The 17,263-nt window shown below is 33.4% G+C and overlaps 1 protein-coding gene across 2 annotated transcripts in view; it reads right to left on the bottom strand.

Moving 5' to 3' along the window:
- LOC142972845 (kelch-like ECH-associated protein 1B) overlaps nt 1–17,263 on the bottom strand; it is a 39,081-nt gene that overhangs the window by 3,883 nt on the left and 17,935 nt on the right. For both annotated transcript variants that reach the window (XM_076114193.1, XM_076114192.1), the window contains exons 5-7: nt 14,058–14,207; nt 11,510–11,626; nt 8,197–8,358 (exon numbers count right to left, since the gene is read on the bottom strand). In XM_076114193.1, coding sequence (XP_075970308.1) covers nt 8,197–8,358; nt 11,510–11,626; nt 14,058–14,207 — 429 coding nt within the window. The remainder of the gene's footprint in view (nt 1–8,196; nt 8,359–11,509; nt 11,627–14,057; nt 14,208–17,263) is intronic.

Below are 17,263 nucleotides of genomic sequence, written 5' to 3'. Positions count from 1 at the left end.
CCCACATCTGCGATTGGACTATATCGACGATAGAAATGTCTTTTATTTTTATATTCGAAAAACGGCAAGTCAGAATGATGGATAAGATTATGAGTCATACAGAGAATCCCAGCCGCGGTTACAATTTGGACTGTAGTGCCGTTTCATCTTCGTTAGAAAAAAGCTTTGGTTACGCACAAGATGAAAATGTATAGAACAATATAGGTAGGTATATAATAGTAAATATAGCACATAACATAAACTTAAGGAGTATAATTTAGCGTTTGTCAAATTTTGTACTTTGTTCGAGTGCTGATAATAACGATGATAGAGCGAGCGTATCTGATAGAGTCATGAGCGATGATGTCATCGATGGGTGTGTCAGCAAGTACGTCTCGCAGAGATAGTCTTGAGCCTAATAATTGTTCTTTTTATCGACGTAACGTTGATAAAAAGTTATGACATGCAAATTCTTCTAACTAATACTAAACTAGGTTAAATCGTAATCGTCACAATTATAAGACTACCAAAGTAGCTACAGTTGAAGGCTTTTATGGTGTGCAACTTATTATATGTATAGTTATATGAAATGAATGATGTAATCTTCATTTGTATTGCATCAAATATTTCTAGAAATCCTTTTTATAAAACCTAGTTGAGCGTGTTAACCGATTGAGTTGCTAACTCAGATATACCAGCAATGTTACTAGTAATTAAACATTAAATAAATAGGTAGCGATTATAATTTATTTTATTAGAAAACTTCTTTATATGGAATAAATCCAGGACTTCGTTTTAATGACAACTGTATACCTACTAATATCGTTAAAAAAAGAAGTCTCTACCTATAGATTAATTGATAAAGATTTTTATGTAATTAACCGAAAACAAAGCAATCAGTATACTTGATCTAACAATCTATTAGATAAGTAAATTAACGGTCACAACAAATAAAAACAGCATATGAAGTCATGATTAATTAAATAACTGGGCAGGCAAACACGGGGCGAGATATTAATGTTATGACGATATGCAGAAATGCTAAATCATGTTGTTTTTATACGAGATCTGACGCCGGTGGACGAATGATGGGCCGTGCCGTCCTCGCGTCAGCCAACACCCGCCATTTGAGCTCAGACCTCGAAGGTTTCGGACGCGTTTATCTTTTTTTTTTGTTTTCTATAATAGGCCTGAGTATAGTTATGAAAATAGTAGTGAACGTTGTTTTACCCATGTGAGTATTGTAACTATTACTTTACTATTTTTTCATTATTTTGATTTTTTACCGACCTTCATATTTTTTTAGATAAAGAAAAGACAGGTCTATTTATAATCTACGTTTTGTAATCATGGGTATATTTGGGAGAATTGCCATATTTTTAGTATGTGCCGCCTTGTCTCATTTTCTATAGTTTTCATGGGAAATAATGCATTTATAATAATTATTATACTGGTGATCATTTTCTAACGCAGTGCACCTCATGGCCTTTATGATACACTTATGATTATATGTTTATATGTATGTTAGTAAACATACTTATGCCATGTGACGAAGGCCGGCTTCGGTATTGCATCATTTTTATTATTTTGTTTACTTTATGATGCTTGTTTTTAAATTTAAGACTGCCAGTAATATTACAAAAAATATGTTTATGAATGAAAGTAGCAAATATATAACTAACACAATTCACGTTGAACGAAATGAATATTTTATTTGCGTCTATTACAACTATTTCTAGTAATTACCTACCCACTGTTTATTATTCGTAAATAAGTTTGTAAATTTTCATCAAACTAAAGAATGAAGAACTGTTGATAAATTTTAGTTGTAATAAATTATTTCAGGGTGCACTTGGGCAACAAGGAACGTCGCATGAACGTTGTTCTACAAAAGAATCTTCTACTACAAGCTGAATTCAACTCTGATGTCAGGAAAATTTAACTACAAGATGCGTTACGATGCAGCTGATACATCTAATTCGTCACGCGTAGAAGCTTGAACAGGGCAGTACTAACATATTTAAGGTTATTTTAAATAATGACCTCACAAAACCCAGTTAATAATTTATAAACTGGCGCCCAACTACTAGTTAGTTTACTAACGGTGTGAAAGAGATGTTTTTATTTATTTGTTTTTTCACGCCTGCCATAACCAAATGTGTATGCAGAATTGCAGAGGTGTAAAATACACCCACGTTGTATTATTTACCTACATTTTTAAACCTAATAGACCTAATAGAGACGTACTGCCATATGCCAAGGCACATTACCAAACTCCACCGATCATTTAAATATAAATTAAAAAGCTTATTGTATCTTTCCAGACCCGAGAACAAAGCCAATCAGTATTCGTATACTATACACTAACTCCTTAAACATAAAGACAGACGATGAAAAAGTAACTCGTTCTAGAGTTCCTTCAGTAAAGCCTGTTTTGACTACTATAAACAAGTGAATCGCAGTCACTTTATCAAGTGCCAATAAAACGTCAGCTTTTTGTCGACTTTATTACATCGATATCATTGTACTAATGTATTAAATCATCAACAAAAATAAAGCAAGCCATAAGTATCTTATCAAATGCTACGTGTCTAGATTGTTCAAACTTTTTGTATAGTTTTGTTAGATTACCAGTATTATTGACATCAGCTGATATCAGCACAGCACTTGCGGGCACAGACTATCCAATAAATATGACTGAATATTCTCAATAGAAGTGCGAAATTTGATAACTTGCTCGGTATATGGCAATAGCCTCGTTCCCTATTACATGACACTTAGATTGTTAGTAGCTATAAGAGGGTACATTACAGTACATACGTATGTAAATTTCTGGCTAGCTGTCTACTTATAGGGGTATAACAGGCTTGATGTTATGTATGTAATGTTGTTTATTTTGTTAAAGTCTTTAATAAAGCTATGTTAACAAAGAAAACGAGGATTGATAGCTTCCAAAGGCGCAAAGAGATGTCCACGTAAAAATTTGGTCCGCCTAAAAATAAACCTACCTGGCTCATGCACGACAGATGAGTATACTATTACATTTTTATTATTTTATGATTAACACGTGCACATATGTATGAAAAATCAAAAGATTTTAATTTAAGTCCTATTATTGATTAAATAATATGAAAAACGCGCTATTCAATTCAATTTTATGGCTCACTAGACGAGTATTGCAAAGTTGTACCTAATATCAGCATTGTCTAGTCACTATCCTAATGTATATGTAATCGGCGCAATTTGCTTCAATCTGTCAACATATTTTATTGACAATGATACGAATACTAGTTATATAATATTTTGCGCAGTTCATCCACCTTTTTTTGGCTTCACCAGTTTCACGTCACATTTTTCTCGAAATTTTCCTTAAGACTTCTCGTGAATATATAATTAACGCCTAACCGTCGTTTTCTTTGTTTACCGGTGTCATGATCATACTATTAAAAGGTGATACTACAATCTAAAATTAATAAATTTGCCTTTAGCCATGTGGATAATCAGGGAATAAACGTAGTTTAACCACATTTCACTTAAAACATTGTCAAAAAGCTGGAATTATCAGTAAGAAGGAATTTTGATCTATAGAATATTTTTCTCATAATTTTGTTAAAACGGCACGTTGAGAAAAAAATATCTAAACCACATTTTTGGACCCTCCTTCTTTTAAATGCTTTAATGTATTTATCTTATTTTTATTGTACCTACAGAAATAATGTTGAATTAGTTTCTATTGTCACAGACTTTAAAAAAAATACATTCCTTATTTGAACATATAATCAGTTTTGTTAGCTCTGATTTCATTTGAGTAACTTAGCAATATCTAATTCTGTGATAGAATGACCTATATAAATATAGTTCCTACGATTTCTTTCAGTGACTTTAATCGTTAGCTTCTATAAATAATTGATTATTAAGGTGTGTTTTATATTCACGCGTATAACCGGGTTCGAACAAAATATGACCAGGATGATTGTATTGTTCCAGATGTATCTTATTTAGATTAGATTAATTTGCATTTAAAATTTTGACAGGCATTTGAAAATTTCAGTTTATACTAACGTATTTTACAATATACCCAGGCCGTTACAAACGTGCGAACTACGTCATAATCAAAATAATCATAAGAATGTGACAATGTGTAAGAGCGAGCGAGAGACTCATATAAAATGACAGGACTTAGTTTGCACGTTTGAAATGGCCCGAATATAGTGTGACCACAGAAATATTTAAGAATTCCTACTATAATCCATTTATCTGTTACAGGCTAGCTGAACAAAGTCGATCCAAGAAGCTCGGACAAGATCAGAAAACAATTTTTATTAATTAAATAATATTAATAATAATATATTATTTCGATATCGATTATTATTAAACAATAAGTAATGGTAATTTGTTTTATTTTGTAACTATATTAGACGTGGTATTAGCCAGGCTGTTTTCCAAACGAAACAGGCACTTAGTTGGACAGCTGTGGTCAATCAATTGAAATATTATTATGTACCCATCGTTTTAGAGATATAATATTTAAAATTCTTGTAAACTAGCTTTTTGTTCTAGGGTGCATTAAAAAAAGCGATAACTATAATATTTATATTATTTACTCAAAGTTTCGTAATGCATGTGACACATCATTTTAAAGGGTGTATGAATTGACGAAGTTTTTAGGAACGTTAAAGACTTCTATTTCATGGTTGAGTTCAATTTTTAGTTGATCAATTCAATTGATATAAACAGCAACCTATATTAAAGGAAGGATTTAAAGGAAGCCTGTCCAGCCCAGTGGCGAATAGCTGTAGTAGCAGCAATTTTCTGTCTCTAAAGACTATCAACAACCAGCTCGCTATTAAGAAATTATGAACGAAAATCTGATCAGCGCCTCTAGCGGGCGCTATAGAAACTATTTTTGCATACAATGTGATCGCTACGCCATCTCGTGGCCAATATCGGAAAAAAATCACCACTTGTGAATAAATATCGGTAAACAAATTTGACAGATATTTCATATTTTTGCTATCACTTTATCTATTCGATAATCTGTCAAAAACTTATCTGTAAATCCTGAAACTCTAACTTTTGTATGTGAAATTAAACAACGACAAAATATTTTTGTCAATCAGTCATTAAATCGTAAAGTATAAACTATATTTACCATTAAATAAGAGTAACATCTGTCATTTTCTATCTCTTCTAGTTACTCATTATAGCAAATAGAAACTAAAAAAAGCAAAACCTCTGCTTAGAATAGCTTTAAGTTACGCTCCCCAATATTTATACTATATTTATTAGAAACTCGTTGTATAATATATTTTCATCATGTTACCGTTTACAGACACATTGGCGATAAGCAGGAATTGTTACTTCTTTAGTCGCGGGATGTCACTGCTGTATGATTTGTGCTGCCATCTATATTCAAACGAATGTTACGAACATACCAATCTGATGCCGGTTACAACACTCCTAGATAAACATTGTTATTTTGAACTTGTTTTGCCAATAAAAGTATTTTTATTTTTTTTATAATTACCTTAATAAAGGTTTTCCATACATCTGCTGTTACTTTATCCATCGGATAAATGATTATCCGTCGCTTAACCTACATACAGAACATGCCGTCAGACACAAAAGTCCTCGCGGTCATACTTTTGGCGGGACTTTAATTATGTCTGGAAGAATATATGTTTATAGTGTTGTCCAATAAACTTGGTAAGCTTTTGGTATCATACTTGTTGTCATATTACAGCTTGTTCCCACTTGTAGTGGAACAGACCCGTATATCATTCGGATATCGTAATAATCTGGTGTCGGCCAACGTCAAAGCTGATGCCATTTTTTTCACTCTCAGGCGACTGTGCATGATGGGCGTTGACAAAGTTCTTGTTGTTATGGATTATAGTAGATGAAAACAATTGTATATTGTAGATGAATACCAAGGAAACGAAATATTGGGTGCTCCCAATTCTGACAGAAAGATTTAGTTTTTATGTTTCAGAAATAAATATAAAAATTGAGAAGTAACGAAATTAAGTTTTTCAAACATTTTTGGATGTCAATAAATACATTTAACGATTTAGTTACAACAGTATTATCTTCAAATATTTTTCCTCAATTTCACTTTAAAATGTTAAGGGGGGTTTTCCTAAAGTGTTATCGTATCATAATCGCTTTATTTCGTTTAAAATAATGTGGGTACGCTAAAGTGCTCATTACAGCATGCAAATCTGGCTTTATTGGGCCACTACTTTGTGAAACTAGTTACAAGAGAGTCTTCGGTCCTGACAATGTGACCAGCTCTATACTTACTCATAGACAAGCTAAATCAAACACGGTTTTTTTTCGAACGAAGAGGGCTGACAGAACACCTGACATTTCTTGTCGGCAGCGAAACTAAAACGGTTTCCAACAAGTGTGTACAGCTTCATAAAAAATATTCTTCCACTTTATCTTTCGATTATGACCCGACATACGACCAGTGAAAACAAGCTCTAAGATTACTATAAGGATCGTTGCTATTAATCTACAGAATCATATTTCATTTGCATACTGTGATGTTAAAAAAATATAGCTGTTCATAATTCATGTTCCAAACAGTTATCCCCATTTTACCTACATTACAAATTTCGACACTACAACAACTGAGGAAAGCACTATGGATAAATCCTTGATGCCTGTGATGCTTTCAAGACTGTTGTCAGATGTTATGTGATCATGTCAGGGTTTGTTTGTTCGTCGTATAGTTAGTGGTCAACCTAGTCTCAAAGTTGTTCAAGCCGCCCAAGAGGCCTTTGACATGGCTTAACAACTGTTATCTTAGTAGACAACAGCCGGGACCAACTTTTTTCGTGCCCTCCGACGCACGGACACGCCCAGCTCAAATGCTCAAACCACCATGCGGTCACCCACCTATGGAATGACCGCGCCAAGGGTTGCTTAACCCACAGATCGTTTACGGTCACCCACCTATGGAATGACCGCGCCAAGGGTTGCTTAACCCGCAGATCGTTTACCGACCGGTGAGTGCAACTGGCTATCGCGATCTTAAATTTGGCACAGCATTGGCACAATAAGGCCCGATTTGCAAGAAGACATTCCCACTTTATCGTACATTCAAACAAAGTAATCGATTATAACCTGATAAAATTTTAGGAAAACCCCTTTTAATATTTCAAACTGAAATTGAGGAAAAATATATGAAGAAACTATTGCTGGGACCAAAATATTTTAGTAGTAATCTAAGATAACATCAGGAATATGGGTGGTAATCTATCATTCTAATCGACAAGCCTTGATGACGTCAGGACGGAAACGATTCATGACTCATTAACTTACACTGTTATGATAATGAGACACTTTGTTGGAAACCTCCATACAGTTTAACAGTTTTCTTGTTTTAAGAATAACATCCGTTCAGGAATAGGTTAATTTTGTTTAGATATTTTAGGTACACATGTGAGTTGGATTAAGTGCTCTGCCTCACTAGGACGCCATGGCGGCGTCGCCGGCTACGAATCCTAGCAGTTAATATTGAAATGTATGTCACCTAATTTACGTGGCAACGGTGTGGCCACGTGACATTTCAATACTAACTGCTTGGATACGTAGCCAGCGACGCCGCCATGGCGTCTTAGTGAGGCACGGCTCTTAAACATGTACGTGTGTATAAAGTAACGTACATATTTTTACTGAAGACTATAGGTTTACTTAAGTTTACTTGCAATCCCGTCGATCCCTCGATCCCAGAGGGAACGATTTAGTAAAATATTAAGAGTAGGTATGCGTTGTTAGTGATATTCCTTTGTAATTGTTGTCTCGATATGTAGTTGTAGATGACATTGTTTATGTTTTAAAACTTGCCTGTTTTCCGTTTAGGAAATTCTCAAGTAAAATATAGAATCGTACCTAAAATGCTTGAGCTCATTTCGACACCTCCTAAGTATAATGAGTCAACTGACATTATATTAAATTTACAAGAGAGCGATTTGAAGCTTCTTCCTTTGTTATAAAATGATTTGATTTTTGTTATTATTACTCGGTAATTATTATTCTTTTATAAAAAAATTAACACTAAAATTAAGATTATATTTTATTATGTGTGTTTATAGAAAAATAACAAAATACCTAAATTTGTTAGATGACTCAGTATACTTTGGAAGTATCGATTTGACGGTAATAGTGTTTCTCTATATGCCAGAATTTTGATCTATAAGTAATATTTACCTTAAATATCTTAGCGAGGTATTCTCTGCAGGCAGGCACTTTTTTCAGGACGGTACACGTACTCATCTGTTCTTTGAGGAAGCTCGGCGTCAGGTACTGGCAGCGCACCGCCTGTAAGATGTGCTCCATACGCGGATACCGGCGGTCCTCATCGTATTTCACCTAAAAATTAACAAATAAATCTCATTTATTCACAGTTCAATAAGGCTAATTTCTATTATTCTAATCAGCCCGTTTTGTGCTCACGACGATTTTTGTCGAGATTGGCGGACGAAAGCGTCGTAAGCACTTTCTGATTTGTCGAGTATAGCCGACCGTGGCGGTCAAAGGGTTAATCCACTGTTGAATATAGGCCTACTACTTAGTACACCACTTGATGCGGTCCTACGCTTGTCTCATCCGTTGCTTATTTTAATTAATTAGTAGAGGTAGATTTTCGTCTAAAATAGTTTCCACTAAAACTTAGATATTATTTAGTCTATGTTAGTCTTATAACAAAATCTACGGCAATCTACGTTCATTTCTATCATTCTATATTACGGCAATCTATCTTTATTGTCGGAAAGTTATTGTTTCTCACCGTGAAGTGATAGGATAGTGAATAAAATAATATTTTCCTCAATCAAAATGTTGGTCATGATTATTAATGTACCTAAGTGTCGAATTAAACCAACTACAATTATTTTATTTTAGAGATAATAAATATACATGACTAATTCTGTGTACAGGTTATTGATGACGCAATTTAATTTTAGCAATCGTTCATTACGTATCGTTGGAAACTTTTTTTGTATTGAATCATACTCATATTTTTGTACAACTTACGTATTTAGGTATGAATTGTACATTTTTTCAAAGATAAAATAAATAAACAAGTCATGATGTTTTTTTGCCTACGCTAGCTACGTGCCATTTAGTACGTAGCTACAGAGGTTCATGCCGAGTGTAAATTAAATCCATTATCAGTTTATTATTTGGTACTTATGATGCGAAAAATTCAGTCTTATAATTGCCTCATGACCTAGAAAGTATCGTATTGTATTTAATAGATGATAAGCCCTGAAATGAGGTTTGTTGATATTGCGACTAAGTGGAGAGGAGATTTTGATGTTTTGATTAGATATAGGCGAATGATAAAGGCGTATTGTTTGCCTCATTTATTTTGTGTTTACTTCTGATTACCGTTGCTAGGCAATAAAAATGTTGGACATTTGTTCTTATTTTCCTAAGAGTTAATTGAAGATATGTTAGTTTTGATTTTCGCAAGATAGCATTGGAAAACGTATGATAGAGAAAGTTTTATTGTCACCGGGATGACTGTTCACTGTTCAGTCAATAAATAAACAAACTAATCTTATTGATAACGTTATATCTATGACGAATAAGGTTTTACTGACAATGCGTAATAATCATCACATTCCGTTGTTATTGTGTGACTTTGCTTACAGCGCATGACTTTCATTTTCTTGTAGACTTTAGCTATGGTTTCACGTGCGGTTTTAGTCCTATAATACATGTGGGATATGTTTTGGAGGTCAAACAATTGTTTTATAAGTAAAGAAACGATTTTGTTGTTCTAGTAGTCCAGTTAAGCCTTCTTGTCATATTATCTTTGTACACGCGCCCGTTGCACGCACGTGCACGTACGAGCACGTAACTTGAAGTACTCGTGCACGCATACATTTTATAACATACTTAAGTATGTTTATCTTATTGCCAAGAAATTGTCTTTGATTATTGTTTTACGATCCGGTGCGAGATTATTTTGATTGGAAGGGATAAAAATTACTTTTTGTGATCTATAAAGGACTTTTGATTGCTAAGAGGTCCTTTCTAATCATAGAGGCGTTCATTTTTTACTTTTTGGTACAATATACAACCTCATACAATTCTACCAGCCTTCATGACAGTTTATAGAACACCAGCTGCGCTATGCTTATCTCTACAATAATAAAAAAGCAAACTTAATCCGTGATACTATCTCCTAAATGTAATTAAATATGATAATAAGATTTATCATCGATCAGTACGTTGCTAAGTTATAATGATATCTAATATTTTTCCTTAAGTTGTGATGTTACTTTGATAAAAAAGTACATAAATGGAGATTCGATAAAAAATGATCGATGTAAGATTGTGAGATATTCTATAAATAGCTTAATAGCTGCATTACTTTAGAACAATAAAAGTGGTAGACTAGAGGCCAAGTACCGAGGAATACTGTTCCAGTGTCAGTGCAAGGTAACTAAATGGATGGGAGGAAGGGCAGAATCTATTCTCGTCATTTACCAATACCATCAACATCTTATTAAACCTGGGGAATCTTTATAATGTTCTGCAGTGTGACGATGTGGGGGAAACCATCTGACTAAATACACTAATTATGTAGCCAAATAATAGTTCAATCCCATTCAAATAAATTTGTGTTAACAAAACTTGGCACCGCGTCTGATATTGATATTGTTGCATTAACAATTTCAATACGCCTGTTGTGCCAAACATATTATTATATCCACATGTAATATTTGCTATGTTTCGCAACGCACAATATAAGCGCTGTAAATATTTTCAAAAAAATATGCTGAATCTTATGTTAATACATTTAAATTATATTTATTTTGGGCGTCGCCTCTTTTTACAAGATCACCATGACTTTCGAAAGTACGAGGATATAAAATAATTACAGAATAAAACCGCAAAGATTATTTGCATGAAGTTTCTTTGAGAAATGTGGTTCCTTACTTAATACTAGTGAGAGACAAGGTAAGATGTGTGTCGACTAAACATCACGAAAGCCATGATGACATGGCTGAAATTTATTCAGACCTACTAGTTTCTATGGCTCAGTTAACGAGTTCAATTTTCCGTATTTCCCCGATTACGCACTTATATTATACACTTTAGAATTTAAGATAACTTAAGACATGCTAGTAGTAAGAAGAAACAATGACCTATGAAGTCAAATTCTGCAGTTGCTTTTGTGTAGTTACAGAGCCCCACATAAAAATGCAGATTTTGTTCGCCTATACAGAGTACACCTACATTCTATTAGGTCGGGGAAAAAGTCTTTCCGCATTATAGTATGTATGAACTTGTAATAAAATCTTTTCTCTACACAAAAAAGCTCGATATTTGGGTACCGCACGAGCTCACTGACAAATAAACATAATGAACCGTGTACTCATTTGTGATTCTTGAAGCCAAAGAGATTTTATTACAAGTTCATACATACTATAATACGAAAAGACTTTTTCCCCGACCTAATACATAATTGAACATCAGTAATGTTTAGAAGCTAAGTAGAAATACGTACCCAATTCAACACAGCTTGGTAGACTTCCCTTTCTTCCCTCACGTTGAGTTCATCTTTCCGTATTAAACATATCAGCTCTTGTGGTGTCAGTTGTAAGAATTCTTCCTCTTGACAAGCCTGTAATGTAAAATGACTACATTATTATAAATTAAACCTATTGTTCATGCAAAGAAGGAATATACTCCGACAACTAAGTAGAGAGCATTGGCGTGCACGATCTACATTATAATTACCCAATCTACATCTTTCCAAAATAAAGTAGCAGTGTCGAACAATTTGCCGTAAACTGCATAAGACTACGGGTCACTGACATTCAAAATACTGAACAAACTTCAAACATTTCATGTAAGGTCCTCAACTAAGTTGTCGGACTATATGATTTGAAGGAAAACATAAAGGAAGATGAGAGTCCACGATGACTTGACTGTTTTAAAAATGATGATGATCGAGGCACAGTCTGAAAATCTAATAGGTATTGAGAAAATCAATGAATCATAAGTTCTATGAAACATTGCCTCATTTATTCGCGGAACTAATTTGCTTTCAGATCCGCTTCTTTCAGATAAACACACTCAAAATTGATAAAAAAATATAGTGTAGTAAAAAACGTACGACCAGCAATTGTAATTAGAGGCGAGTAGAGTTATTACTGCTAAGAGTATAGACCACATTGAATATATTCAGATCGACGGGTGGCGCTAAGCAATTAATATCAGTCTACGAGGTACAGTCAGCTCCAAAAGTACCTGAACAACTTCATATTTTTAAAACCTCTGTGTTAAGTAACTTTAATAAATATCTTAAGAAAATCAGGTATAATGAGTTACAATTAAACATTTCAATCAATGGCAAATGTTTTTTTCCATGGAATAATGTGCACACTTCAGTATATCGGATTTCAAAGGATTGAGTATGATCAGGTACTTTTGGAGCCGACTGTACCAGAAGAAATGTGAGACGTGCTCTTGACGTGACATACATAAAACGGTTCAGTTAGCGCACACACAGATTACATACAAACAGCCCAGTAACTGAGAAGATCCCTGATAAAGTTAAATAATCACATATTTTTCCTCATAAAGTAACAAACTATAGCGCTAAAAAATATTTTAAAAATAAACAAGCTGACGCAAAATTCTACATACTTATGTGATAAACAAAATACTGATATCATTTTCCTATACAGCGGGGATTAAGATAAGTTCTAGGGTGAATGAGACTGAACATGCACAGTCACTACACTGTTATCATTATTGTAAAAACACTGTGGAATTAAAAATTATACTCGTCATTCAATGTTACGTAATGATAACATGATAATTTTAATAGTTATGCATTTATTCTAATGTATTTGTGATTGTTATTTGGTGATAGAATATAGTTGAAAGTATCATCATTCAATCAACCAATGTAGTTGATGCAAGATGAAATTAACTTAAAAATCCTTTGTTAAACTATGCTTTGCTGAAATAATCTGTGGCGGTAGAATTGCTGTAACTTTTTCAATAGATTTTTTTTTTTTTTTTTCTTTTTTTTTTTTTGCAAATAATAAATTGTTGTAGTTATATGTTTGTATTGTATGTTTACAAAGTGTCACGTGAGTCTCGTGACACAAAAATGGATTCATTATGTGATGGCTACCATAAGGAAATTACAACCATTTTATTTAACAATGTTGGTGGTCTCAAAGCCCAGTATCTTTCAAATCTAATACGCGTGTATCGATTTACTACAACACAAAGTCTAGATTTTATCAATCTCGTCAAACTCGATAAGTATTTCCGGTCTCTGATAATCTTGAAGTTGTTAAAATAAATTACGGATATGATATTATGTGAACAGGTGATAAATTGTTACTTTATTTCGTGTGCATACACCTTGTATACAAATTGTTTCAGAACGTCGACCCGTCGTCTAGACTTGACTTAACTTAAAAAACTAATTGGTGTTTAACGAAGCTACTTTATATGCAGTACTTAACTCTACCAATATTAATCGACAGTTAAGGCTAAGGGTCGATTCATATCTCGTAGAAAATGCTTCGCGCATCATCGGTAGTGTCAAGCTAGTACAGAGAAATACATATAAACACGTTGAACCTAACACATTTAACCAATGATGAGTTGATAAGTTCCGCTACGCCCGATGTGAACCGACTAGGTATATGCTAATATTGATTCAACCAAATTTTGATTTTTTACTCTATCTAGTTATTCTAGTTTGTAAAAAAAATTCTAAACGTATTTTTTTGACACAATCAGATAATTACGGCGATACACTGAGTTGAAAAGTCACATGATTTATCATAAGCCCCACTTAAAAAAAAGTGACTCAGATAAAAAGCATTAAAGTTACGGACCTAAGAGTCACATGTTATTGTTATGGAATAATAAAGCGTAACTAATATTTTTCAATTTCGTGACTGACGAACGAATAACAAATTTTGTTTTGTTATCTCGGAAACATCCCTATTCTCTGTTCCAGTACTTATAGAAGAGTGCATTTTCCTATCAGTAGAAGTCTTGTAAAGGTCGTAGATATAAATTACCTGCGTGAAGTGTCTCTCAATAAACTGGTTGGCTTTCTTCTTGAGGTCGACGCAGCCGTGCTGCTCGGCGAAGTTGGCGATGCCGATGGCGTTGGACGGGTCCAGCTGACGCTCCAGGAACGCGCAGCATGCGTCTATCACGTTCGATATCTGTCGGCACATAGCTAAAATAAGTGTAGATTGCTAAAGTTTTTCAATCTATTGGTCTTTAAAATTAAACACTGTTTAACCCTTTGACCGCCACGGCCGGCTATACTTGACAAATCAGAATGTGCTCACGATGCTATATTTTTGTCGACATTTGCCGACGAAAGCGTCGTGAGCACTTTCTGATTTGTCAAGTATAGCCGGCCGTGGCTGTCAAAGGGTTAAAGATTAAATCGCAGTACCTACGTTATTTAGTTAATTCACAAGATGTAACTTTTAGGTTAAAACTGAAAATTTAAGTTTTATTTTGTAGTTTTAAACCTAATTGAAGTTACACCCTGCAAGTTAAATAAACAATACCGCGATATAATCCAATCCAGTGTATAATTTTAAACGTTTAACGTTTTTGTAAATGTCTGAATGTTTATATGCATGTTCTAATATACATTACGGGACAAGTTTTCATACGGATTGCAGGACACCTGTAAAACGTGCAACTGAACTAAACTGTTGCTCATTTTACCTAGTATTTTGCAGCCGCCGTAAGCAACTAATCATGTTGAAGGGACATTCGCTTGGCTTCGAACACGCATCGTGTTTATTAACACAATAGATACGAAAAACAATATAATAAATAATCTATACTAATATTATAAAGCTGAAGAGTTTGTTTGTTTCTTTCTTTGTTTGTTTGAACGCGCTAATCTCGGGAACTACTGGTCCCATTTCAAAAATTATTTCAGTGTTAGATAGCCCATTTATTGATTAAGGCTATAGGCTATATATCATCACGCTACGACCAATAGGAGCAGAGTACCAGTGAAAAATGTTACAAAAACGGGGAAAATCATGATTCTCTTATGTGACGCAAGCGAAGTTGCGCGGGTCAGCTCGTTAATACATAAGGATCGATTAGTTCGAATTTAAAAATGATGAGATCATATTTAGTGTCAGTCAAAACGTAATACTAGTCTATACTACCTATAGTCTTTAAAATATAGCTTGATTAGAATGACAGATGTCAAACTGTTTTGACTAGGGTTGTAGAAGTATTGATCAAAATCGATAGCGAAAAAATCGAATCTAAAATAATTATATTCGATTCAATTATTTTTGAATTAGCTTTTTACGAATTGTTGTTGTGAATCTTATTGTTTAAGCAAATTCTACTTCTAATTCTATTTCAAGTATAGGACGACCAGCCCTACTTTTAACACCGCACGGAGACCTCTCCTAGTTTAGTATTAATTAGGATCAATTAAATAAAACAATGAAATTAAAGTTAAATAAAATTAATTTATTCAGTTAATGGTGCAATTCTGATGATAGGGATGAAGATGATAGTAATATAGGATGCGCAGTTAATGGTGCGCATCCTAAATCAGTATCATCCTCATCGCTATCATCAGAATCGCTGGAACAATCTTGGAGATTAATTATTAATTCTTGGTCACGAATAGTATTAAAGTGTACTTCGCGATTAACGATTAATCAGATGATTTACTCTTATCTATTGTGTCTCCTCACTAAATTTTTTGCAACATGACGTAGCCTTGTAGAGAGGTTGAAAATTATTAGGTTTATTTTTAAGACTAAAGAAAATAGTACTGATTTTTAGTTTAAAGGCTGATTGTATTGAATTATTCTGATTTCTTATTGAGGATCTGTATTTAAAAAATAGTTATAATGCTAGACAAGACAGATTTTTCGTGTTTCAATTTGTAATACTCGTTAGACGTCACTACAAAGTTGTGTGCTCTGTTTTGCTTAGAACTGTCATTTTAATCAAGCTATATTTTAAAGAGTATAGTACCTATGTATTTGTCTATCGGGAATTCACCTCTAACGACAAAAAAGCCGATAGTAAAATGCAAATCATTTTATGACTAATTAACTAAAATGATAAGAAAAACACGTATTAACATAACTACTGAGTCACTTGTATAACTTAATGGTTTAAAGCAACATTAACACAGTCATCTAATACGAGCACAAAAATTCGTTATTCGACAATTTTGGACATCATAAAATTTTGAAATCATTGAAATAGGTCCGTGAACTTACATCGATATAACTTAGTCATGTAAAGTCATAAAATATTCTGAACTAACGGCGGGCATTTCGAGGACATAAATTATATGCGAAAGAAAAAGTGCCGTGTCACAGTTACAAGCGATTCTAACAACTTTATCTGCGTATTATATTTGTCAATGTAATTATTATCGGACAAAATGTGTTATCTATAGGATCGTTCACAGATTTAAACGTATCCATAGGTCGAGGTCCTTAGTCAATTTACACGGTTCAAATGTTTAACATAATGTTGATAAATATGATATATTCTTATGATAAGTCTATTAGGAACGAATTAGTATAAAGAAACTGCTTCTGGGAGGAGTTCGTAACTAGACAAAAAGTGCAAAATTAATTTAGTCAACTTGTAGAAAATAACCAAAATGATGTAAAATGTGCAAATAACGATAATTACTCATAAGTCATAACTTATGTTATTGTAGTGCTTATTTGTACATATGTTGTAACACAGCTATGTTCGGTATGAACAAATGTCAATGACAAACATTACGAAACTGCTCTTATTATTGATATTATCATAACGCCAGTAGTGATTACAAAACAATGTTGACAATTAAGTTGGATCTATTATCCTACTACACAGCGACTAACCTAGATAACTTCTATTGTATAACAAACCAAGCTGCACTACGACAAATAATATATTATTCATTTAGAATCTTATCCATTAATGTAGATTTGTAGAATCTAGTTGTAATGTACATAATACATTCACTATGCAAGTATTTTAATTAATTTAAGTAAATAATACAAAAGCTAGACAATCAGTGAATGCTATAAGTAAACATGTTTTTGAAACGAGTATTAAAATTCAGCCTTTTCTTTAATTACATTTTATCTCATGAAATGATACTGCTAATCATTGTAGGTACTCGAAAATAGCATCATCATCTACCAAATATCCATTAGCATTCCTTCAAGTCAGCAAAGAAAACGTTAAGTACCTAAGTAATGTTGCACAATAT

This window comes from Anticarsia gemmatalis, chromosome 5, assembly GCF_050436995.1.
Source record: "Anticarsia gemmatalis isolate Benzon Research Colony breed Stoneville strain chromosome 5, ilAntGemm2 primary, whole genome shotgun sequence".
NCBI lineage: Eukaryota > Metazoa > Arthropoda > Insecta > Lepidoptera > Erebidae > Anticarsia > Anticarsia gemmatalis.
The sequence above is the reverse complement of the archived record's forward strand: the minus strand, read 5'-3'. Positions and strand labels throughout refer to the sequence as shown.